Here is a 24,334-nt window from a genome sequence, read left to right as displayed (position 1 = left end):
ACTTTCCCGATGACACTCTAACCGCTCCGGGTCTGAACACAAGATTAAAATTGTTTACGCTCCAAATCTACAGCGTGCAAATTTTTTTTTTACAATGGATTTGCAGTAAAATAAATGTGAGCAGCAAATCACCATAGTTATTTCCTCTGATCTATTGTCACTTTCTGCTTCAAAGAAAACTGAACACTTGCATCAGGATGGTAATTTAATACTGCCCGGTGCATGAACTGACTCGAGAGCAGAGGTGAGTGCAAATGCTGAGAGAGCGTTTTTTTGGGCATCGCTATTAATCTGACCTTGAATTAAATCTGTTCTCCCAGTGTAAAGGGGAGTGAAATGTATGAAAAGTGGAGTCGTAACCATCTGTTCTGCACATTTTTCTCATTGTCTTTAATATACACCAAATACTTCGGTGAAATGGCGTGCGGGGGGGGGGGGGGGGGGGGGGGGGGGGGGGGGTGGAGAAATCAATGGAAAATATACCTAATTCTCGGAAAGTGGAAATTTCCTCAGAATTAATGTCCCACTGGTTAATTAGAAACTTGATGTTGAATAACTCAGAGTAAAAATCTATCCCTGGACCTTTGGAAAGCATCACTGAATGGTCCACTGGTAATCTCGTTTAATTAGTGATTCAGTGTTTACCACATCGAGCTGCATCTTGCTCTATGAGGCCATGTCAGGATGCGTTTGTCACCGCAATTGCCTTAGATAATACAGAGTACTGAAGGCCCTCCTCTTCTTTGCTTACTTCTAGATCCTTCAGGACCGGCCTGAGCCTCCTGTGTGAGGAACTGAGGAATGAAGTGGAGCCCAAGAAGAAGAAGTGCAAACTCCCTGGGCGGGAAAGCAAGGAACAGGAATATGGTGGCAATAAGATCGGGTCAGAGGTCAGTAAGTCAGTCTTGGTGGTGCAACAAACAAATGTGTCTACTGGCTGGGCTGTTCTCATTTGATGGCTCAGTTAATGAAGAGAAAGTTCTGTATGGATGGAGCTGAACCATGCTAACAAGCCATATTCTTCCAACTCTATTCCCCATTCGCTGTTCAGTTGGCTGATATCAGCTCATGGCTGGTGATAGTGGTACTACAAAACAGCTCCGTATCCTCAGTGAGGGAAGGAGAAATTGGCCAGTGAATTCACACCTGGTCACTACCCCATGACTGGGAGGAACGAGCGTATGAATATCACGTGAAGACCAGATTGAGTTAGGTATTGATGTCTTCCTGCCGTCTTCCCCATGATTGTCACATCTACCAATGGCCTTTGTCATGGTGTATACATTGGAGCACCTCGAGGTTGTGAAAGGCACTATTTAGTACAAGTCTTTCTTTCACAACTTGGCACTTTCAAAGGAAGAGGGAAGGATGTTTTTTACTCATTCAAGGGATGTGGGTGTCACGGGTTAGGCCTGCATTGATTGGCCATCCCGAGTTGCCCTTGTGAAGGTGGTGGTGAGCTGCCACCTTGACTGCTGCAGTCCCTGAGCTGTAGGTTCACCCGCCGTGCTGTTAGGGAGGGAATTCCAGGATTCTGATCCAGGAAAATCTATTTTACTGTGAGAGTAACTCCTGTTGAGATTCTAGGAAACGTTACATGGCCAAGATTGAGATTTATTTTAAAAGTTGAAGAACTAAAACATTTTTCCCAACAGTTTGGTACAGTAGACCGCTTTAAAAAAAAAAAATCATTGATAAATCTACAGCTTCAACGATGTCTGAACTTTCTCCCCATGTGTGCGTGGGTTTCCTACGGGTGCTCCTGTTTCCTTCCACAGTACGAAGATGTGCCGATTAGGTGGCTTGACCATGCTAAATTGCCCTTAGTGTCCAGTTGTGGAGTTGCTGGGTTACAGGGATGAGGTAGAGGTGTGGGCTTAGTTAGGGTGCTCTTTCCAAGGGCCGGTGCAAACCTGATGGGCTGAATGGCCTCCTTCTGCACTGTAAATTCTATGGTCATTTAGTATTTGTGAGCTGTGAAAAACCTACTGAGCAGAGTGCATCTGATTGGGCTAACAGGCAGGATACGCTGTAGCTGTATTAAATGGAAACTGACAAAGGTTTTTGTGGTGACAACACACTACAGCCAGTGTGAGTGTATCAGGCGGGTGAACAGGGACAGAACTGTTGTGTTTCTGGGTTCCATTCCCATGTGTCCTTTTCCAGGTATCAGTTGTTCATTCAGGAATATACAATTAGGAGTCACAAACTGATTCCCAAGCTATGCTATATCGGTGATATTGATCCTCAAGTTCACACCTAACAATCAAATCTATTATGTACTTTACGTTGCATTGAAGTAAAGCTAATCAGTAGATGGATTCAATTTGGCTGTTTAGCCATCTCCTTTTGAAAGTGGGTACTTTGTTAGACTGTTTCCATGTATATTGGAGTCCAATAATTTCATTTTGAATGTCCATTATAAACAACTCTCTTCCCTCATCTCCCTCAGTCCTCCTGGATGTTGCAATTTGTCTCTGGAGTATAGCTTTCGAGCACATTTAGTCACTCTTCAAAAATGGACAAAAGAACTGAATGCCAGAGGTGAGGTGAGAGTGACTGTTGACATCAAGGCAGCATTTGACCCACTATGGAATCAAGGAACCTTGGCAAAACTGGAGTTAATGGGAGATGTAGGAACATTCTCCACTGGTTAGAGCCATACCTGGCACAAAGGAAGATGGTTGTGGTAGTTGGAGGTCAGTCATCTCAGCTCCTGGACATCACTGCAGGAGTTCCTCAGAACAGTGTCCCAGGCCCAACCATCTTCAGCTGCTTAATCAATGACCTTGCAATATAAGGTCAGAAGTGAGGATGTTTGCAGATGACTGCACAATGTTCAGCACCATTTGCGACTCATATAATGAAGCAGTCCATGTCCAAATTCCAAATACAGCAGGACCTGGACAATATCCAGGCTTGGGCTGACAAGTGGCAAGTAACATTTGCCTGACACCAGTGCAACGCAATGACCATCTCCAACAAGAGGCGATTGAACCATCGCCCATTGATATTCAATGGCATTACCATTCCTGAATACCCCACAATCATCAACCTGGGATTACCATTGACAAGAAACTGAGCTGGACTAGCCATGTAAATACTATGGCTGACCAGAACAGTCTCCTCCAGCGAGTAACTCACCTCCTCACACCCCCCCCCCCCCCCCCCCCCCAAAAAGCCTGTGCACCATCTACAAGGCACAAGTCTGGGGTGTGATGGAGTACTCCCCACATGCCTGGCTGAGTGCAGCTCCAAAAACACTCAAGAAGCTGGACACCATCCAGGACAAAGCAGCCCACTTGATTTCTACCTCTTCCACAAACATTCAATCCTTCCACCGCCGACAAACAGTGGCAGCATGGGTACCATCTACATAGATGCACTGCAGGAATTCACCAAGGTTCCTTCGACAGCATCTTCCAAACCCACCACCACTACCATCTAGAAGTACAAGAGCAGCAGATACCTGGGAACACTACCACCTGGAGGTTCCCCTCCAAGTCGCTCAACACCCTGACTTGGAAATATATCGGCCGTTCCTTCACTGTCGCTGTGTCAAAATCCTGGAATTCCCTCCCTAACAACACTGGGTGGTGCCTACAATGCAGGGACTTCAGCGGTTCAAGAAGGCAACTCACCACCACCTTCTGAAGGGCAGCTAGGGATGGACAATAAATGCTGGCCTAGCCAGCCACACCCACATCCCATAAAGTAATTTTTTTTAAATTAGCTTCCATCTCATTTATATTGGAAAGTTATTCAGAAGATGTACCATAGACAGGCAGGAAAAGACCATCTGATCTAGCAAACTAGTCCCAACCACAATGACTGTAGCTACATGACCAAACAGCTCTGCTCTCTGACTACTCCTGCCCCTCCTTGTGATCGCCCGGGATAAGAAACAGATTTCTTTCTGTTTGAGCTATCTTAGCTTGTAGATGGCATGTTGCTAACCTCTTCCTTTCGTGAATTCATGTTCCTGCATTTTTCAATGCAGATGGCTGGAAGAATGTGCTAAGGCTTTTCTCATTCTGCATATCAGAACACTTGTGTTTTCTTCCAGAAAAAGGCCTCATGGACCCCGGGTCCATCAGTGAATGATATCATGGGTGAAAAGGATATCATGTGGACAGCACGGTAGCATTGTGGATAGCACAATTGCTTCACAGCTCCAGGGTCCCAGGTTCGATTCCGGCTTGGGTCACTGTGCGGAGCCTTCACATCCTCCCCGTGTGTGCCTGGGTTTCCTCCGGTTGCTCCGGTTTCCTCCCACAGTCCAAAGATGTGCAGGTTAGGTGGATTGGCCATGATAAATTGCCCTTAGTGTTGGGTGGGGTTACTGGGTTATGGGGATAGGGTGGTGGTATTGACCTTGGGTAGGGTGCTCTTTCCAAGAGCCAGTGCAGACTCGATGGGCCAAATGGCCTCCTTCTGCACTGTAAATTCTATGATCTATGAAAAGCCCAGTGCAGAATTCATTTGACAGCAGTGTTTAGGCAATGGGGGATATAATTTTAACAGATGAATTCGACATTTCAAACGTTAACATTACAATGTTGGGAAGAAACTGGTTAGCTTTCAGAGGTGCTGTTGGCAAAATGTTACATGGCCTGAGATAGACTTTGGTATTGGAGTAATGAGCTGGTTCTCAAAATGGAAACTGGGAACTGACATCAATGTAAATAAATGACAGCATCTTTTAAACTCACATGTAATGTGGATTTCTTCTAGATTAAACCAAGAGCAAAAAAAGACACCCCTCAAACCAGCCTCATGTCGAAATTGGGAAAGTACAGCTCAAGGCCAAAGCAAAAAATACTGAGCAAAGTTGCAAATCAATCACATACGACAGCCATCCCAAAATCAGCCAACACCAGTCCTTTTCGAGGGAAAACATCGGCCCTGCCTGGCAAGGTTCAGAAACAACTGGGAAAAGCAAAGACTGCCTCAATACCACACAGCCAAGATCAGGCAAAACATATTACAGCAGCTTCTGAAAAGGGTACGTGTGCTGTTAGACGATGTGGAACTCGGTCTCGAGTTTCGGAAATGAAATGGTGGCCACATGTCATAAAACTGCATGCACTGACTGCATGATTTAAAACCTGAAAGAAATGCGAGACACACACAGCAGCTTCGACTGCACAGGAGAGCATGGGCAAGTCAAAATTACGAGCAAAAGCTTTTGTTGCGACTGGAGAAATTTACATCGAAACTGATCAAAGAAATGATTGAAAAAGTATACATTCTTCCTTCCTTGCATATACTTTTTAGAATTAAGCTTATTGGGGTGAATCTCTTCCCCCCCCCACCTGTGTGAATAGTTACTAACACTAAGGAGGGCCATGCTTAACACAAGTGCAAGAATTAACTAATCATTGTATTGGTATTTTTAAATTGTTCTGATCACAAAGTACTTTTTTTCCCCTATACTCTCATGTTGGAGTAACTGTATGACTTTGAAACACTCATGCTAGGGCAAACTTACAGATGACAGGAGCTTAATTTTAAATCTAGGTCACCTATGCACACCATCCTTTTTTCTTTTAAGATGCCGAAGAACTTAGGCTACCTGGAATTGTCCTTTGGAAACTTGGAAAAATGAGGCTATTTTACAAGAATTTTACCTGCCACAAATCTCTGGCACAGGCTGATAGGTTACTTAAAGATCATTTTCTTAAGGTGCATGTTTTTAAATTATTCAGTTTTATTTGGCAATCGCCTATGGCATTCCACATGTTGGGGTGGTAGGGTGGGGGAGGCAAGCCATCTTCAAATGAAGCAGGGCAGAGGGCAGGGTTTATGAACCAGAGCATAGGTGGAATTTAGGTCCCATTTTAAATATAATTTGTCCGTGTGGTGTTCAATTGTTCTGTGATCGATTATGGGGGGGGGGGGGGTCTGGTAACTGATCTATGCTCACTACGCTTGATTGATTAAGCCTGGGTGATGACTGCGAGCTAAAGTAAACAGAGTTGGTAGAAGATGCTATAGCTGGGATGAGCAAGTATACAGGCAATTTGGATATTTATATTTTAAAGCATTGGAAATATACCTGTTGCACACTTGGAAACCAGTGTCATCTCTACGTTGCTGTGAAGACAAATCAAATATTTAAAATGTATAAAAATTTTGCACCTAATTTTATACATCATACTTTGATTTCTTGTTAATATTGATAGTTGCATGGAAAGTTTTATAGGAGTGCAGAGAAGTAGAGTTGGTTGGAAGGGGAGGGAATGACGCTAAAGTGAGGCTCATGAGAGGACTTAATGGCAGTGTGACAGGTTTACATAGGCAATTTCCATTGTGAATTTATAATGGAAAGGTTGGTACAAAAGTCTGATGAAGCATGACAACAGGAGTTACGGGATGTGTACACACATAGTGCATGCAGATGCAAGCTTTGGAATGTACCACCGGACAACTAATTGAAGATGCCAACTTTATTTTCAATTACAGCTTTGAAAATAGAATCCGGAGAAGAAGATGGTTTATTGAGTAGTAAAGCTACGTTGTCAAAAAATAAAGCGGCTCAGAAGGCTAACTCGGTCATTAAAAAGAAACCCAGTATTCAACAGAAGAGAAGGGCTGTTGGAGTCAAAGTGAGGAAAGTCGGCAATAAGAAGCAGAAACAGGAAGGCCAAGCCACGGTGAATGAAAAGGAATGGGTGTCCACAGAGAGTGATGGTTTCTCTTCAGATGCTGGTATGCTGCTTATGGGCTCAATGCCTCATAGAACCACTTAGGAATTACAACATGGAACCAGGCCACGTGGCGCAACCAATCTGTCTTGGTGTCTATCCTCTAAGCAAGTCGTAATCCCGTGTGCCCATCTTGTTTACAGGGTTCCTTATCTCCCTTTTTGTTCACCACTCAAGTTGATTTAGCCCTTGCTTCACTCATTAATTCTGGTGGTGCATTGCACAGATTTAAATCCCTCTGTATAAAATGTTGTTTCTGCTTTCTGTCCTAAATCTTATATCCAATTTTAATATCTCTGTTCTCTCATGTGTGCTAGTCTCTCTCTATCTGATAATTTTACGTGCTGTGATCCAGTCACCCCGTAATTTTGGCTGTTCTGATAAAAACAGAGCCCACGGGCGGTATTCTCCCGTACCCGGCGGGGCGGGGTTTCCCGGCGGGATGGTGTGACGTGAACCACTCTGGCGTCGGGCCGCCGCAAATGTGCGGAATCTTCTGCACCTTCAGGGGCTAGGCCGGCAGCAGAGTGGTTTACGCCCCGCCGGCTGGCGTGAAAGGCTTTTGGCTCCTATTAGCGGGCTGGGAACCATGTTTTCCAAGCCCGCGTGATTCTCTGGTCCTCTGGGCAGGATTGGTGCAGGTCTTTACAAATGAGGCCCTGATGTGGTGGAACTCACGGTGGGCCAAAAGGGTAATTCTTTAAAGGAGTTATCCTACAGTCCATTGGAGGCTCCCTCCCACAATGCAAGACCTGCCCACCACACCAGACCCTCCCACCCCCCTCACCAAAGACCCCCAAATTACAGCGACCCCTGCCTGAAATCCCCCTGAAAGAGAGACCCCTGCCTGGAAGCCACCCATAAGAGAGACCCTTGCCTGGAACCAAGAGAGCAGTCCAGACAGATGCAGTGAAAAAAATAATCGCTTTAAAACTCACCTGTATAATACAGCTGGTTTAGCACACTGGGCTAAATAGCTGGCTTTCAAAGCAGACCAAAGCAGACCAAGGCAGGCCAGCAGCACAGTTCAATTCCCGTACCAGCCTCCCCGACCAGGCGCCGGATTGTGGCGACGAGGGGCTTTTCACAGTAACTTCATTTGAAGCCTACTTGTGACAATAAGCGATTATTATTTCATTTCAGCTGCTGGTTCGGGCAGAGGCAACAGCACCTGTCAATTCCTGAAAAGCTGTGAAACCAGTTTGGTGCTTTACGGGCTCTCACTCCCCATTTTTCTCTGCAGAAAGCACTGAACTGTCTTTGATGTGTTCCAGGAGCTGTCAATCATAGCTAGATGTTTCTAAACATTGCCTTAGTTTCACAGCTGGGTACTTAATAGCCACTCAAGTGTGAAGGGATGTGAATGAAACAATGCAGACAGCTGGGTGTGTTGGAAGCTGTCAATCACAGCCTAATGAAAAAAAGTTCACAGAGATATGAATGAATGGCTTGCAGATCACAAGTCTGAGGGGGTTTAAACCCAGCTGACTGGTTTCCTCTTTCGAGGAATTGACAGGTACTACTTCCTGTGTCTGAGTCAGCAGGTGTATTGCCCAGGTGAGTTTTAAAGCAGCGATTATTTTTTTTTCAGTGCCTCTGTCTGGACTGCTCCCCAGCTTCCAGGCAGGGTCGCTCTATGGGAGGCCTCTGATGGGGGTCTCTGTAATTGGGGGGGGGGGGGGGGGGGCTCCAATGGGGTTCTCTGTAATTGGGGTGTCTCTGGTGGGGGTCTGTCTCATCGGGGTCTCTGGTGGGGGTGTGTGGTCGGGTCACCCTCTCATTGTGGTGGGGAAGGGGAGTGGGTCACCCAGAATATCCCGGGGTGGTGGGCTGAATTGTAGTGCGGGAGGAGGGGGGTCCCTGACCTCGCTATCAGGCCGTCAGCTCAAAATGGCGGCCCGATAGCAGGAGACATGAGAGAATTCCTCGAAATACCCGCTGAAATGCTGAAATTTGTGAAGGATTGTGACTCACTTTTGGGTTTGTACACCCAGCGTGGGTCAAATCAGATGAGATTCAGCAGAAAATAGTCTCTCAAATGGAGAATCCGTTTCAGGAAAAATGGACATCTTGAATTGTAGATCTTGTTGACAGTTTAAGACGTGACCAAGCCGGCTGTAGGGTTTTGCAGAGTGGTGAACATTTGTCCAGTAGTTTGTCTTCGCAGTCACCCATTGTCAGAACAAACCCTGCTGCATGAACATCACCTTCAACATTGCATTTTGTCTAAATAATTAAAGTATTCCTGAATAATCGAATGGACATGTGCACAATCTTGATCGTACTAGGGGCTTTTCACAGTAACTTCATTGAAGTATTAATGTAAGCCTGCTTGTGACAATAAAGATTATTATTAATATTTTTTTCCCCCACTTTTCTCTGGTCCAGATATGAGTGAAGATGACGACAACTATAACAGTGCTGATGGCAGTGATGTCATCGCCGACCTGCCAATCAAAGACTCCAACCTGGGGCTGCGCACCGAATACTCAACCACTCTTGCTGCAACTGACATTGATCCGTCGCCTTCCTCTGTCGTGAAGCTGGAAGCCAATCAGAAAGCAAAGAAGAAAAAGGAAAGACAAGGCCTCCTGGGTAAGTCACGGGTCACGCCTGGAAGATTAGGTCAGAGGTTAGAAATTCTGAGGCGAGTTACTCGCCTCCTGATACCCCAAATCCTGCCCACTATCTTACACGGAACGTCAGGCGTGTGATGGAATGCTTCCCACTTAATCGGGTGAGTGCGGCTCCAATGAACACTCGGGCTCGCTGCCATCTAAGACAAAACAGCCCGTTTGATGCCATCCGTCCACCACCTTAAATAATGACACCCTCCAACTTTGGTGCCCGGTGGCAGCAGTGTGTACCATCTACAAGATGCACCTGCAGCAACTCACCAAACCTCCTTCCACAGAATCTGCCAAACGCACACCTAGAAGGGCAGGAGACACATGGGAACAACACCACCTGCAAGATCCCCTGCAAGTTCCTCACCATCCTAACTTTGAAATATATTGCCGTTCCTCCAATATCACTGGATCCAACTCCTGGAACTCTCTCTCTCCAACAGCACCCTTGGGTGTACCTGCGCCAGATGGACTACAGTAGTGCATGAAAGCAGCTCACCTCCGCCTTTTCAAGGGCACTTTGAGATGGGCAATAAACGTGGGCCGAGCCAACCACTCCCAAATCTCATGAATGGCTTTTTTTTTTTAAACTCGCTCAGATCCGAACAACCACACACTGAATGGAGTGCTCACTTTGACTTTAAAACGCTTGGCTGTCGGTGAGTTTCCCCTCTTTAAATCTACTTCTTGCAGCCCATTCAAATAAGTATGACGTCCATCCACGAGTGAGAGCCAACTGTCAAAAAAAACAACCATAAAAGTTTCAAACAAAAGCCTCATAAATGTACTTTGCAATAAAATCTGTTAATAGGGACCACCTGCCACATGTAACCACAACTGCATATTTCCATTCCCAGTTATGATTTTATTATTAGGGGGGGAAAAAGAACATGTCCATAGGAAACTTGCATGGTCGGCACGTGGCCTCGAACGCCTTCCAAATGGCTATTGCAAAGCGCTCCAAGAGCTGCTGCTGATAAACAATGATAGAGGGATTTAGTTTAGTCAAATCTAATTTCACTTCACAGCTGTGCAGCAGGACCACCTACAAATACGGACTAATTCTGCAGCAGCCATGCACCGTCACTGTTGACAGATGCCACTGTGTGAAAGCACCACCAACCCCCCCCCCCCCCCCAGCCCCTCCAATCCACAAATCGCCTCAGGAAAGCTCACAGAGTTGAGCTAAATATCTACGGTGATCTAACTGCCTCAGCCCTTCAGCTTCTAACTGTACTCTGCCGCCTTTGTCAGCGTTTGCTGCGATTGTCCTCACTGTTGTGCTCCTCCTGAGCCGGGCTGGATTGAAGGCCACCGGAGGCAGATTCCGTGCGTTTGATGAACGGGCTTGGGAGTCGGATGAGGGGAATGGGGGTGAGACCCTGCTCTGCCTCTTTGGGCTGGCCGGCCAGCGCGTGAATTGTGAATTCCTCTCCTTGTGTTTCCAGGAACTCTCGGATTTTCCAGCGCAGATGGAGATGTGAAGATTAAAAAGCGCCCTGCCAAGCACGGCCTGGAATCTAGCAACGCAGTGAAAAAGACTGAGAAGCTGCCGGCAATTAAGAAGAAAGTGCTGAAAGCAGGCGGGAAGAATAAAAAGCTGAAGAACACCAAGGGGGGGGCGGAGGTGACAATTTGGCGGCGTTTTGAATCTGATCTGGGGCCTCTGCTGCACAATGAGAGATTACTACCCTGCGATCCTTCTGTGCCTGCAAAATTGGCATCCAGAAGGCAGGTCAAGAAAGGTTCTGTTAACCGGTGTAAAAACGTGACCAGAAAGAGCAAAGTACTACAAGCTACTTTTAAGGTAGGTTTTGGGAAAAGCGACGCACTTCAAATGTAAACAAAATGTTCTACATCATCTCTCTCTCTTCCCCCCCGACCGTTATGCACTCTTTGGCTTCAGGCATTTTACAGGTAAATTGCTTAACCTCAAAGATTTCAATAATTTTCATTTATATGTCTTGAATGGCAGTCTCCTCAGGCCAAACCCAGTGCCACTGCCGGGTTTGACTCTTTCCCCAGAATAAAAAAAACAATGCAAACTTTAGTTTGTTTTTAACACCCCTGTGATATTTCCACTTTCAGCAGCCCCCTAACACGTCCTTACCCTTGTTTAGCTGAAAGGCTGGAACATATTAACAACAGTCGTTTCTCCAGCTGCTGCCACTTGTTTCCTCGCTTCAGACGACAGGAAGCCATTTTGCGCAGTGGGATGGATATCCTTGAGGACTGGTCCCAATGTTGTGACATCCTTAGCACCTCAGTCACCGACCAGCATCACACATCCATTGAGGGTAACCAAATCCTAAAGTTACTTAATGTGCCGACGAGGATTCCAGCCAGCCCTATATTCTCTCACTCTGCTCCCCTGCCCCTGGCACCGTCTCCAATTTTAAATCTCCCTATATCGCATACAACAATAGCAGGACAGATTTCCCTCGGAATTTTCCTGACTCCTACTGTTTGAGCAGCAGTCCTCAAGTTCTGTGTTTTGCAGTGATAGCTCAGCCATGACTGGAGGCTAGCAGAGCAGAGACTCTCTGGCATGAGCCCAAAGCCTGCTACTGTGTGATACAGTGTATTAGTACAGCAGTCTGCTGTGCTGATCGCATTGCCAGAATCTTAAAGCTAAACTGCCCACAATTTAACAAAAAAAAATGAAGCGGTGGCATCTTAGATGTTGCACCAATTGTCTGTATGCCTGTCCGCTTTAGATTAGCAAAGGTCGATTTCAAATTGCGACAGAAAGCTCTAGTGCAATGGCTTGAACATGTAAAGCTGCCCCCCCCCCCGGACTGTTAAATCCTGGGCCTCATCTACAATCCACAACAACTCTTAACACCGGCCCAAAGCCAGCAGGAAAGAGTTTGGCAGCTGGGTGGGGTTGCCCAGAATGGTGATGGTTGGTGGGGCGGTGACAGATCTAGGCTCTTCCTCTGACCCATGGAGGTGTCTCTAACCCATGGAGATGATCCACAGCAACGTATAGAATGATTGGTGAGGAGGAGTGGGTGAGGAAGTCTACAATCGGGATGGAGGAGTTTCTGGAGGGCGTAGGCCCAACGTACACTTTTGGGTCGAGGAGGGACATTTCTGCTCCCCCTGGGATATCGGGAAACTTTCAAATTGAAAATTAAATCAGGAGCCACCTGTGAGCACAAACCTTTCTGTTTTAATTTTTGATTTTAAGTGGGTAAAAACTGTGGACGCACAAATTTAACTCATGATTATCGTGTACCCCCTCCCCCCACCCTTGCTATCTCAACAGTCCAGGGATTGAAATTGGCCCAATAGCTTTGACTTGCATTAAATTGACTTTAAATTTAAATGTTTTTAAATTGACTGCTCAGTCTCTCCCACAACGCCCCATTTCCACAAATCCCTCCTATCCTAAACACCAAGCTCCGGATGGAAATCTGTTCCTCTGACACCAGCCAGTTGCATTTCCTCCACTTCCCCCATCTTTGTTGGCCACCCAGGAATTCCTTGCCTGAACCACTCACTCTCTTTCTCTCTCTACTTCCAAAATCCCACTTACAATCCACCTATTTGACAACAAAGACTTTGCTCTGCCCACCCCCCCCCCCCCCCCCCCCCCCCCCCATATCTCCATTTTGAGTTCAGCGTTCCTTTTTCCAATGCGGTGAGATTGTGTTCCACATACAAAAGGTTGCGTAAATCCAGGTAATTGTTGCTGTTGGGACTTGATAACAACTGTGTGCCTTGGAAGCAAGTTGGACTGGTTTCCATGCTTCTATTTTGTCTGTGACTGTACATGGCTGGTTTAGCACAGGGCTAAAGGGCTGGCTTTTAAAGCAGACCAAGGCAGGCCAGCAGCATGGTTCAATTCCCGTACCAGCCTCCCCAAACTGGCGCAGGAATGTAGCGACTAGGGGCTTTTCACAGTAACTTCATTTGAAGCCTACTTGTGACAATGAGCGATTTTCATTTCATTTCACATTCATTTTTGACTGCAATTTATCTGACACACAGTTCCTTAAAATATTTATTTGTTTACAAATCTCGCTGCTCCCTGCTGGGCTGAATCATGATGATGGCATATTTGTGGTAGGCTTTGCTCCGTGCTGACCGGCAACATTTTCATTTTAAATAAATAAGTTTAAAGAAACTCCCTTTGAGTAGTTAGCAGCCAGTTGAGTCGGCCATCTGTTCAGCAGGGAGCAGAGGGTGAGGGAAGACGTCACCCTCTGCTCCCTGCTCCCACGCAGACACCGGGGGGGGGGGGGGGGGGGGGGAACGTGCAAACTCCACACGGACAGTGACCCAGGGCTGGGATCGAACCCGGGTCTTTGGCACCGTGAGGCAGCAGTGATAACCACCGTGTCGCCCCTAAGTTGTGTACATTTTCAACATTTCTTTTTATAACCCCACAGCTTTAACTCGCTGAGTAAAGGCAAAATAATTGGTGCAGATTTTAGATGACAGAAAACCAGCCTGTTTGTAATACACCAGAGGGTTAATGACCATTAACTGGTGTTTTACGTTCGGAGGTTCTTCAAAGACCTGTCATGGGCTTTGTAACATTTGCTCTTCATTTTGCTATCATTAGAAATTTCACGGTCGGGTTGTTGCACTGGTGCAGGGCCCTCACCTTACATCACTGTGGTCAAGAAATTAAGTCTCAGCAATCCGTCAGAAATATGAGTAGCTTAAAGACTTATCAGCTCGGCTTTCAAGACGGATCATGCCATCATCAGAGAAACTGACTCTGTCGTATGCTTCAGTAGTCGCACAACTTGCAATGTGGCAAATCTCCTAATCCCATTACCTCACAATCCTACTTTCCGTGATGGCAGAGGTAACAGTGGAGTCATGAGGAATAATGAGCTATCACCAGTCAAATAACACTGGTTATTTGTGCACCGTGAAAAGTTTGGAAGCTGACGCAGAAACAGAACAAGATTACACTTCATATTACTCTGCAAATTTAGGGCGGGGTTTTACGGTTTCCCCCCCCCCCACTGGCGTCAGCCTGCAGCCTACCCCTGATCTTTCTCCCATTTTATGGGAGGTGGTGGAGGTGTTAGCCAGCCCGCTCTGCTCTTAGGCCTGTTGAGGCCTTCAAGTGGTCAATTAATGGTAGCTTAAGTGTCTCCTCCTTTCCTCACTACTATTTTACCCATGGCAGAGGGGTACATGCCAGGTTGGTGTCCCGGCAGCTTTTACTGGGCAAGCTGGTGTTGACCAGGAGGGGATGGGTACCGTCTTTGTGGGGCCCTCCCCTGTAGGGTCATACACGCCCTTTAATCCAACCCCCAACCAGCCTCTCAAACTTTTTTATGTTGGCGAGGCCTATGCACATGACCACCGGGACATCACTTGGAACTGGAGACAAAAAAGATCCTATTGCACCTGCAGAAAAAGGGAAAACTCAGAAAGGGCACAAAAACCCTGGGAGAAGGGAGAGCGACAGGGAGAGGTAGAAAAAAACAGGAGAGAGGACAAAGAGAAGTTAAAAACCAAGTTCCCAGTGAAGGAAGAAAGCAGAGTAAATAGGAGGTATGCCTCAAAACATTTATATAGTACAGAGGTGTGCCATGACCTAAAAAAGGTTTGGAATCACAGCAGCAGAAGGTACAGGAATGAAGCTGACTCCATTCCTGATCTTTACACATCTCTGTCCCGGTCTTTACACATCTCCAGGCTGACTCTGACTCTGGGACATGTGCCTCTTTGCACCACTGTGTGGGCGGTAGTGAAATCAGTCCAACTTTAACCCTATGTGTACCACACCCAACTACAACAATCCTGAATCCTGGCCTCCATCAATTCTTCTTCTTTGGGATCTGCTTGTTGCACCCACAAGGCCAGAGCTTGAATCTGATGCTGCTGAGACTTGGGAGCTGCCAGCCATTCGGAGCATTAAACGGTTGCCAGGCAGCCGGTACCTGTGAGTATGCGTTGCCTGTCGACATGTCAGGTGGCAGGGCAGGCCAGCTTCACCTAGTTCACCTTCCACCACCCTGGTAATTGCAGTTATAACGATAATCGAGTTGTCGAATAATTATGGAGATCAATCTCTGTCAATTATTTGACAACAGACTCGGACATGACATGAGAAAACGTAAATGTCGGAAACCTTTAGGACCAAAGGTCCAAAGTTGCCATTTTCCTCCCAAGCACAATATCAAGAACGTTTTGACCCATTCTGTAACTCTTTATTTGAATTAGCGGACAATTGGAGAGAAGTAGGGCACGAAGAGTTCCATGCTGAGTGCGTTTGGCTGGGTGTTTCCCAGCGCTGGCAGCGCCAAGAACAACCCCGCTATTAAATGGGACTCTGCTTCGTTTCTGGGCCTTCTGGAACATCCCACCGAGGCCCCATTTAGTCCCATTTCCTGCACTGATGAGCTCTTCTAGACACATCATAACAGCTTCCAGACAGCCCCCGCACACCGCAACTTACCAACGAGGAGTTTTCTCAAGCCACCTTGGCAGTGACAGGTGGCATCTGGGTGACATTGCCTAGGTGGCACTGTCAGGGTGCCAGGCTGGCAGTGCCACAGTGCTTGGGTGGCATCAGGAGTGCAGGGCAGCACCCTGCCCAGAGCCTGATCACCCAGGGGCACCCGATCGCCTGGCCCCTCCCCAAGTGCCAGTAGACCTGGTCCACGTTGGTTGGGACCAATGCTTACTCGGTGTCTCCGATGCAGTGCGTTAGATCCCGTGCCTTGGGTAACTCCGGCACGAGCATATTCAAGTGAGCCTGACTGCACATTTGAATATGCAAATCTGGATCCCACCCATGTTGGGCGGGATCAGATCGCAACACCTTGCGAGATCCCGTTAAATCTCTCGAGGCGTAACAAGGCCGTTTAATCTCACGCAATGCCTCGCGCAAAATTTAAGGGCCCCATCGCATCCCGAGTCCGGTGTGACAAGGCTGGTTGATCACGATAGCACAGTGGTTAGCACCGTGGCTTCACAGCGCCAGGGTCCCGGGTTCGATTCCCGGCTTGGGTCACTTGTTTGTGAGGAGTCTGCACGTTCTCCCTGTGTCAGCGTGGGCTTCCTCCGAGTGCTCTGGTTTCCTCCCACAAGTCCCAAAGACGTGCTTGTTCGGTGAATTGGACGTTCTGAATTCTCCCTCTGTGTAACCGAACAGGTGCCGGAGTGTGGCGACTAGAGGTTTTTCACAGTAACTTCATTGCAGTGTTAATGTAAGCCTACTTGTGACACTAATAAAGATTGTCATTATTATTATCATTATTACAAGGGTTCAAATCCCTCCACGGCAGCTGGTAGAATTTAAATTCAATCAATAATCTGGAAATGACAAGTTAGCCTCAATAATAGTGACCGTGAATCATTGTCGATTGTTGTATACACCCATCTGGTTCACTAATGTCCTTTAAGGAAGGAAATCTGCTGTCCTTGCCTGGTCTGGCCCACATGTGACTCCAGACCCACAAAGTTGACTCTTAATGCTCCTCCGAAATGGCACAACAAGCCATGGCAATTAGGGGTGGGCGACAAACACTGGCCTTGTCATCAACACCCGTATCCCTGGAAAGAATAATGGAGGGAAAAAGGATGCCTGAGCAGAGAAATGTTTTTGCACTGATTGTTAATGATGTCTCACAGGCTGACTGCATCCTCTGGAACAAACCTTCTGTCAATGAAACTTCCGCATGGGTTTTGATTTTATTTTGGAATTGAAGCCAAACCTCACATGCTGACACTTGCACTTTTGTTTCTCTACGTCAGAAATCAAGTGGACTGTGCCTTTCGCAGAAAGGAGGCAACCCTACTGAATATAATCGGAATAAGCTGAACAAACTAAAGAGCAAACTGCCAGTGAAAGAGGTGAGAAGACAAAGCAGGCGGCACCTTTATTCAATGGCAAACTATCTCTGTAAATGAATCATTAGCCCAGGAGTTGGTTCATTTTTCAGCGACCATTTATTTGAATAAACTATTTAAAAATAATTTGATAAAGTACAGAGGGAAACATGAACAATCAAGAAACAAAAACTGAGAATAGTGGTTCTTCATTAAATGATTGAACAAAATGAACTAACGTGCAGAAAATCTATTAAAGGCAGGCAAACACACCTGAGACAATGCACCAAAAAACAATTAGTGTCCTATCAAAATATGTTTTTATTCTTGTTCGCCTGTGGACTTTTAAGATGCGCATTTAAAGAGAATCGGGTTGAGAATGTTGGGTGTCAAAATAGTTTCCTTAATGTGGTTCCACTCCTGAAAGTGTATTAACCTTTCACGAAATAACTTGATAATGAGTACAGCACTGGATTAAATTAGGGACCGATCTGAAATGCGTAGAATGGGGTGAATGCTTGCAAATGACTCCATTGTTCCGTGCTCAGCTTGCCTGCTTTTCTTGCATCCCTTCGCAAATACTGTCCATTATTCTACTAATCTCAGCAGTCATCTCCCATAATTTGTGTGAAGATAACAGAACAAAAATAGCCAATTGTTTTTCTGATTTTGGAATTATTTATCCAGCTCCTCAACCACTTTACGGTCTCGCCAACAGTATCCAATTCATACAGATTATGTAACAAGGAGCACTCAAACCCTCCAACCTAATATGCATTGTCTCTCTCTCTATATTATATATATATATCTTTCCCTTGGGGAAAGAATTCAATACTTTTTTAAATAACTATTTTTAATCAGGTATTTATAAATAAACATCAAACACAGCCACAACCAAGATCAAAAAGATAACCAAATGGTAACAAACAGGAGATCACATCGTTACTCAATAAGTAACCAAGAACCGCAGCCCGCCCTCCCTACCATACCCCCCCCCCCCCCCCACCCTCTCTGCCTCCAGGTGAACCCTTCCATCAGCCCCCTTAAGGCGAGTTTAATTTTCTCCAACCAGAGGAAATCTGCGAAGTCGCTCACCCGTACAGTTTCTGGTCAATGGTAACCCCCATGGATATTGATGGTGGGGGATTAGGTGTCAGCAATGCCATTGAATTTCAAAGGGAGATGGTTAGATTATTTCTTGTTGGAGGTGGTCATTGTTTGGCGCTTGTGTGGCACGAATGTTAGAGTCAGGGAGAGTGAGTTACAGGCATGGGACAGACAGTCCATGGGTCTTTGTAGCTCTTTGTGTGGGTGACTAGTGAAGCATCATCAGCATAGAGGAGTTCGCTGATCAGGATGTGATGTAATTTTGTCTTTGATTTCAGTCTTGATAGATTGTAGAGTTTGCTGTCTGATCTAGTGTGCAAGGAGACAGACTCCTTCCATATCTGCAGGGGAGGCAAAGGACAGGAGCATGGAAAGGAAGTTGCCAAACACAGTATAACCACCCCGTTACCCACCAGCCTTTACTCTGAACCTGTCTGAAATGGTGCCATCAAATTGTACAGTGCAGTGCATGTTGTCAAGGAAGAAACAGATGAGACTGAGGAGCTTTGTTGGACAGCCAGTGTTCTCCAAAATCTTGTTAGGATCCTGCGCTGCTTACACTGACAAATTACTTTGTAATATCTATGAAATTAAGTTAAAGGGGTATACGCTGTTTCCCAGCCTTTTCTTGTGGCTGGCATATGAAGATCATGTCAGCAGTAGATCTGCCACCATGGAAAGCAAACTCTGCTTTCAGGCACTCTCGGACTGTAAGTAGATGGAGTTTTTCCAAGTACGACCCTTCTCCATGATGCTAAGGAGTGAGAGGTCCCTGTAGTTATCGCAGTCTCCTCAGTTGCCTTTCTTTTTGTATAGTGTGATCAATTTTTGCATCATTTACCTCCTGTGGAATGGATCTTACATTGCGATGGAGAAGGAAAAGGTCACAGAAGTGTGGCCATAGATGGGACTTTCCACACTTGAACAGTTTGGTTGGGATTCCACCCTTGGCAGGTGCCTTTCTGTTTTCTAAGTGATCTATGGCCTTCTCAAGCTCTAACAATGAGGATTCTTCATCTAACTTATCCATGACAGGAAGCTGCAAGAGAACATTTAACACAAAACGAGAGATGTCCATCTCACAGGAATATAGATCACAGTTGTGATCAGCACCAGAAGGATTATTTCTGTCAGCATGTGCATCACACGATTTGGTGATTTCAAAAGGGCAACTTTGTTGATGGTAGGACCAAGTGTCCTTCTTTATAGCATGTAGATTTTCATTGTCACAGGCAGCTTGGATTTCTTGACACAAATGAACTCGGTCTTTATTTGTGCAGTATCGCTCTATATTTTGCTCGGCTTTCTTGGCTACTTTCAGGCCGTGCAGTTTCAGTGTTGGGTTCAATGTGCAACACGTACACTTTGTTTTTTGCATCAATGTCAAATATGATCCCACCAGAGCAGTTCTGAAACCAGTCCTTGTTGAGAGTTCAGTCTTTACCAAATTATGCATCTGCTGATTCATCGATGATTGAACTCAGTAGCTTCCGAATTTCTTCAATACCAGCGTCGGTGCTTCCTGGTAAACCTTTGGTGGGTAGCAGTCATACCAGTGACAGTATGAAGTCCTGATATTTGGCATCATTACTTGTGAAAGGAATGTTGATATATGGTGGGCTGTCAGGTTTTGGATTTGTGAAACCTTTTGGGTGCGGTGGGTGCATCTTCACTCTGCTGCTGACGAGAGAGTGGTCAGAGTCGCAGTCTGCGCGGTGATAGGAGCCGGCGTGGAGAACACTGAGCAGATCACACATCGTGATGACCAGGTTCAGTTGGTGCCAATGCCCAGGCCTTGGGTCATACCATGATACCTTGTGGTAATGTCTGCCCTGACAACGGGTGTTGGTGATGCAGAGTACATTCCGGGCACAAAGCTCAAGAAGACGTTAGGTGGCAGGATTCTCCCACCAGGTAACTGGGATGCGCTGCCGGCGGGAAAAATGAATTGCAACAGCCAGAGAATTCCATCCCCTGTGTCGGCCAATCTGCCTTCTTGTAGAGTGCCAGTACCCACACCAAGCTTGTGTAGGTCACTGTCAATCAGGACCGCCTTGCGTAGACATGCTGAGGAATGCGTGACCCACCCCCTCGGCGACCCACTCCCTAGGTGATCCTCCCTCAACGGTGATCCTCCCTCAATGGCGATCCTCCCCCTCGCCAACCCTCCTCCTCAGTGTCTCTCCCCCGCAGTGACACTCCCCCTCGTCAACCCTCACCCTCGGCACCCCCCCCCCCCCCCCCCCCCCCCCCAAGTTGGCGGCTCCCCCCTCGGTGACCCTCCTCTCTGGGTGATCCTCCCAACTCGGCGGCCCTCTCTCTTTGGACCCTCCCATCTAATTTCAATATTAAGCCTGTCCAAAACTATAAATACCCATGCTTTATAATTAGAGATGAATTAAGAATAGAGAATAGCAACAGCAACTTGCATTTATGTAAGATCTTTCATGCATTAAAATATCCTAAGGTGCTTTGCAAGACTGGTATCAAACATAAACTGATCTACATGAGGAAATCTGAGAACAGATACCGAAAAGCTTGATCAAAGGGTCGGAGTTGAATGTCTTCAAAGAGGATAGAGAGATGGAAAGGTTCAGTAATGGAATTTCCAACCTTTGGGCCAAGGCAGTAGAAAGCACGGCAACCAGTGTTGTAGTGATTAAAATTAGGGTTGCACAAAAAACTATGGTGTCAAGGAGGGAAGAAATCTTGGAGGATTTTAGGTCTGGAGGTGGTTACAGAGATGGGGGCATGCGTTGTGCAGTGATTGAATGATTTGAACACAAGGATGAGCAGTTTAAGACCAAGGTCAGGGAGACAATGTAAGTCAGTAAGCTCAAGGAGTGATGGGTAAACTGGATAGGGTACGAGTTAGAACAAGGGCTCTAACATTGGGAGCAATATGTTTCACCAATGTGCCATTACACCCACACACTTGGGGGAAGGATGAATTCAAATGTGCATTTAAAAGAGCTTTGTTCTTGCTTCATGCAGTCAAAGGGACGAGCGGTCAGTAAACTGTTGGAAAGCTTTGCTGCAGAGGATGATTTTGCGTTCGATGAAGACAGCAGCTTTTCTGAGGAAGATGAGAATGCCTCTCTGAGCTGCTCAGCAGAATTGTGCGGTAGGAATTTTATTAAATTTCTAAGTGCTGTGTAGCGGGCAAACAAAACTAGAAATGAGCACGATATAAGCTGTTCAAGATAAAGCAGGTGCCAACTGGAGGGATGAATCGGGCGGCTTTTTTGAAAATGCTTCCCAAAATGAAAAATTTCAAACATTTTACAGGAATCCTCCTCGAATTCTTGCCTATTTCAAAAAACACAACGAAAGATCGCAATATTCCTGTGATTGTGATTTTAGTTAAAGGTCAAATTGATCATATGCCAGGACATCAGAGACTACCACTTAAATTGCAGGTTCCATACGTTGTACATATTCTAATAATAAAATGTTTCACTGAAAATTATGAAGAGGCTTTTTTTCAATATGCCTGCCCTCCATTTCTTACAACATGCTAACTCAAGCTAGCCTCCTGCCTTCTTCTCCGAGACAATTCCAGTTTTTATGTGGTGTATGAGGCAACTTGCAATTTTATTACAACTGGTTCCTTCATCACCCCTGTGGGAGATTACTTGTAATTACGTCTGTTAAATTAAAACATTGAAAGATGAACATAAAGACATTTACGTCACAACAAATATAAGCAGCTAACATTTCCTTGAAATGTCAATAGAACTGCAGAGAAGCAGTTGAAACTGCTGTGAAGCAGCAGTGGTTAGCATTGCTGCCTCACAGCGCCAGGGACCCATGTTTGATTCCAGCCTTGGGTGACTGTCTCTATCAAGTTTGCACGTTCTCCCTGTATCTGCGTGGGATTGCTCCCATTTCCTCCCACAGTCGAAAGATGTGCAGGTTAGGTGGATTGGCCATGATCAATGCGCGGGGCTACAGTGAAAGGGCGGGTGACTGGGCCTAGGTAAAGTGCTCTTTTCGTAAATTGATGCAGACTTGATAGGCCGAATGGCCTCCTTCTGCACTGTCGGGATTCTTTTGATTCTATGGAATGATATTGTGTGTTTTTGTTCTTACTTAGTCCCTCAATCCTGTGCCATCAGTAAGGAAGATCTCAAAGAAGGCCTTCACATTCTCATACCAAAGGAAGATAAACTACTGTACGCAGGATGTGTCAAAATTCTCCAGTCACCCGACATGTAAGATGCCGTTTCACTTTTGTTCCATTTCACAGTAATTGAGTGACTTATTCCTGGATATCCCTCATGTTTTGTTTTAGAAACGAAGTGTGTATGGTTTTCGTTGCTCTGCAGGATTCCCCATTCAATCCAGCCCTTCCCAACTAGCTCCCCTAATTAAAGGAACAAGCCCATCAAAAGTACAAAGTGAATGAGGAGGTTTTACCGAAAACACTGCTTTAAAAAAATCTAGTTTCTTCTCAAAATGGAATAACTGAATGATCCTTACCTGGTCTTGAATGACCAATGAATAGAGCAAGATTTTCCATTTGGAGTTGGGAGCTGAATGTCAGGATCAAATCCAGGTCCCCGCCCTGCACCAGGTTTGGAGCAGTGGCCCGACAACAATTTTTGCAGGATTTGCCAATGAGTGGCCGGAGAATACCCTCACCATCCAATTAAGGACAGTGGGTGGGGTCTTGAAGATAGAGTATCAGTTGGAGGCCCTCTGACATCGGAAGAGCTGCAGCCTGCCCTGGTAGATAAGGAAGAGAGACGGTGCCTCCATCTTGAGGCACCCACTCAGCAACGTCAAAATATGTTTAAAATTAAAAATAGGGCAATACGGTGGTGCAGTGGGTTAGCCCTGCTGCTTCACGGCGCCGAGGTCCCAGGTTCGATCCCGGCTCTGGGTCACTGTCCGTGTGGAGTTTGCACATTCTCCCCGTGTTTGCGTGGGTTTCGCCCCCACAACCCAAAGATGTGCAGGTTAGGTGGATGGAACACGCTAAATTGCTCCTTAATTGGAAAAAATGAATTGGGTATACTAAATTAAAAACATTTAAAAAAAAAAAAAAATAACCACAGCAGCCTGTAGCCACAGCTGTATCCAGGTGGGTATGGCAGCTGTGGAGGAGGCCTCAAAGTGATTTTGATGTGCTTCCCACTCGCCGCTCCACCCTTACCTCCGTCTACTACCAGGAGGCCACCTCTAGGCAACTGCTGAACAATCAATACCTGGTAAGCGTGATGCCAAGCTTCCCTCTGCTTGGAGGCGAATAGCCATTCCTTGTCTGATCTGACCTTCGGATAAATGGGCAAGAGTCAGGACCATGGTGTGGAACTGGCACCCTGGCTGGTTCAGGAAATTCGGCATTTGCCGACCTCTGGGGGTGTCCCAATATACCAAATTCTGCCCTTCGAGTGTAATTTTTGGTGTTTTGCTGAACAAATTATTGTTATTGCAGATGTGGCACAGGTGAGCAGCTTGGATTTCATGACAACAGATACTGCTTAATAAAAAATGCCGAGCTGGGGCAGCACGGTAGCACAAATGGATAGCACTGTGGCTTCACAGCGCCAGGGTCCCAGGTTTGATTCCCCACTGGGACACTGCCTGTGCGGAGTCTGCACGTTCTCCCCACGTCTGCGTGGGTTTCCTCTGGGTGCTCCAGTTTCCTCAAACAGTCCAAAGGCGTTCAGGTTAGGTGGATTGGCCATGATAAATTGCCCTTAGTGACCAAAAAGGTTAGGAGGGGTTATTGGGTTACGGGGATAGAGTGGAAGTGAGGGGCTGTTTAGCACAGGGCTAAATTTCTGGCTTTGAAAGCAGACCAAGGCAGGCCAGCAGCACGGCTCAATTCCCATACCAGCCTCCCCAAACAGGCGCCGGAATGTGGCGACTAGGGGCTTTTCACAGTAACTTCATTTGAAGCCTACTTGTGACAATAAGCGATTTTCATTTCATTTCAGTTCAAGTGGGTCGGTGCAGACTCGATGGGCCGAATGGACTCCTTCTGCACTCTATGTTCTATGTAAACCCAAAATGTCAGAGGATTCCAAAATCTTCAGGGCTCTTTGAAAAGCATCAAAAGCTGACAAAAGGGCATGTGTT

The 24,334-nt window shown here is 46.3% G+C and overlaps 1 protein-coding gene across 2 annotated transcripts in view; it reads left to right on the top strand.

The window, feature by feature from the left end:
- The window catches only part of bahcc1b (BAH domain and coiled-coil containing 1b), a 274,089-nt gene that overhangs the window by 202,056 nt on the left and 47,699 nt on the right, over nt 1-24,334 (top strand). For both annotated transcript variants that reach the window (XM_038777298.1, XM_038777299.1), the window contains exons 15-22: nt 758-890; nt 4,735-5,005; nt 6,466-6,711; nt 9,096-9,302; nt 10,783-11,141; nt 17,066-17,164; nt 21,242-21,371; nt 22,344-22,461. In XM_038777298.1, coding sequence (XP_038633226.1) covers nt 758-890; nt 4,735-5,005; nt 6,466-6,711; nt 9,096-9,302; nt 10,783-11,141; nt 17,066-17,164; nt 21,242-21,371; nt 22,344-22,461 — 1,563 coding nt within the window. The remainder of the gene's footprint in view (nt 1-757; nt 891-4,734; nt 5,006-6,465; nt 6,712-9,095; nt 9,303-10,782; nt 11,142-17,065; nt 17,165-21,241; nt 21,372-22,343; nt 22,462-24,334) is intronic.

Source organism: Scyliorhinus canicula, chromosome 18, assembly GCF_902713615.1.
Source record: "Scyliorhinus canicula chromosome 18, sScyCan1.1, whole genome shotgun sequence".
Lineage (NCBI taxonomy): Eukaryota > Metazoa > Chordata > Chondrichthyes > Carcharhiniformes > Scyliorhinidae > Scyliorhinus > Scyliorhinus canicula.
Note: the sequence above shows the minus strand (reverse complement) of the source record. Positions and strands in the feature narration are given on the sequence as shown.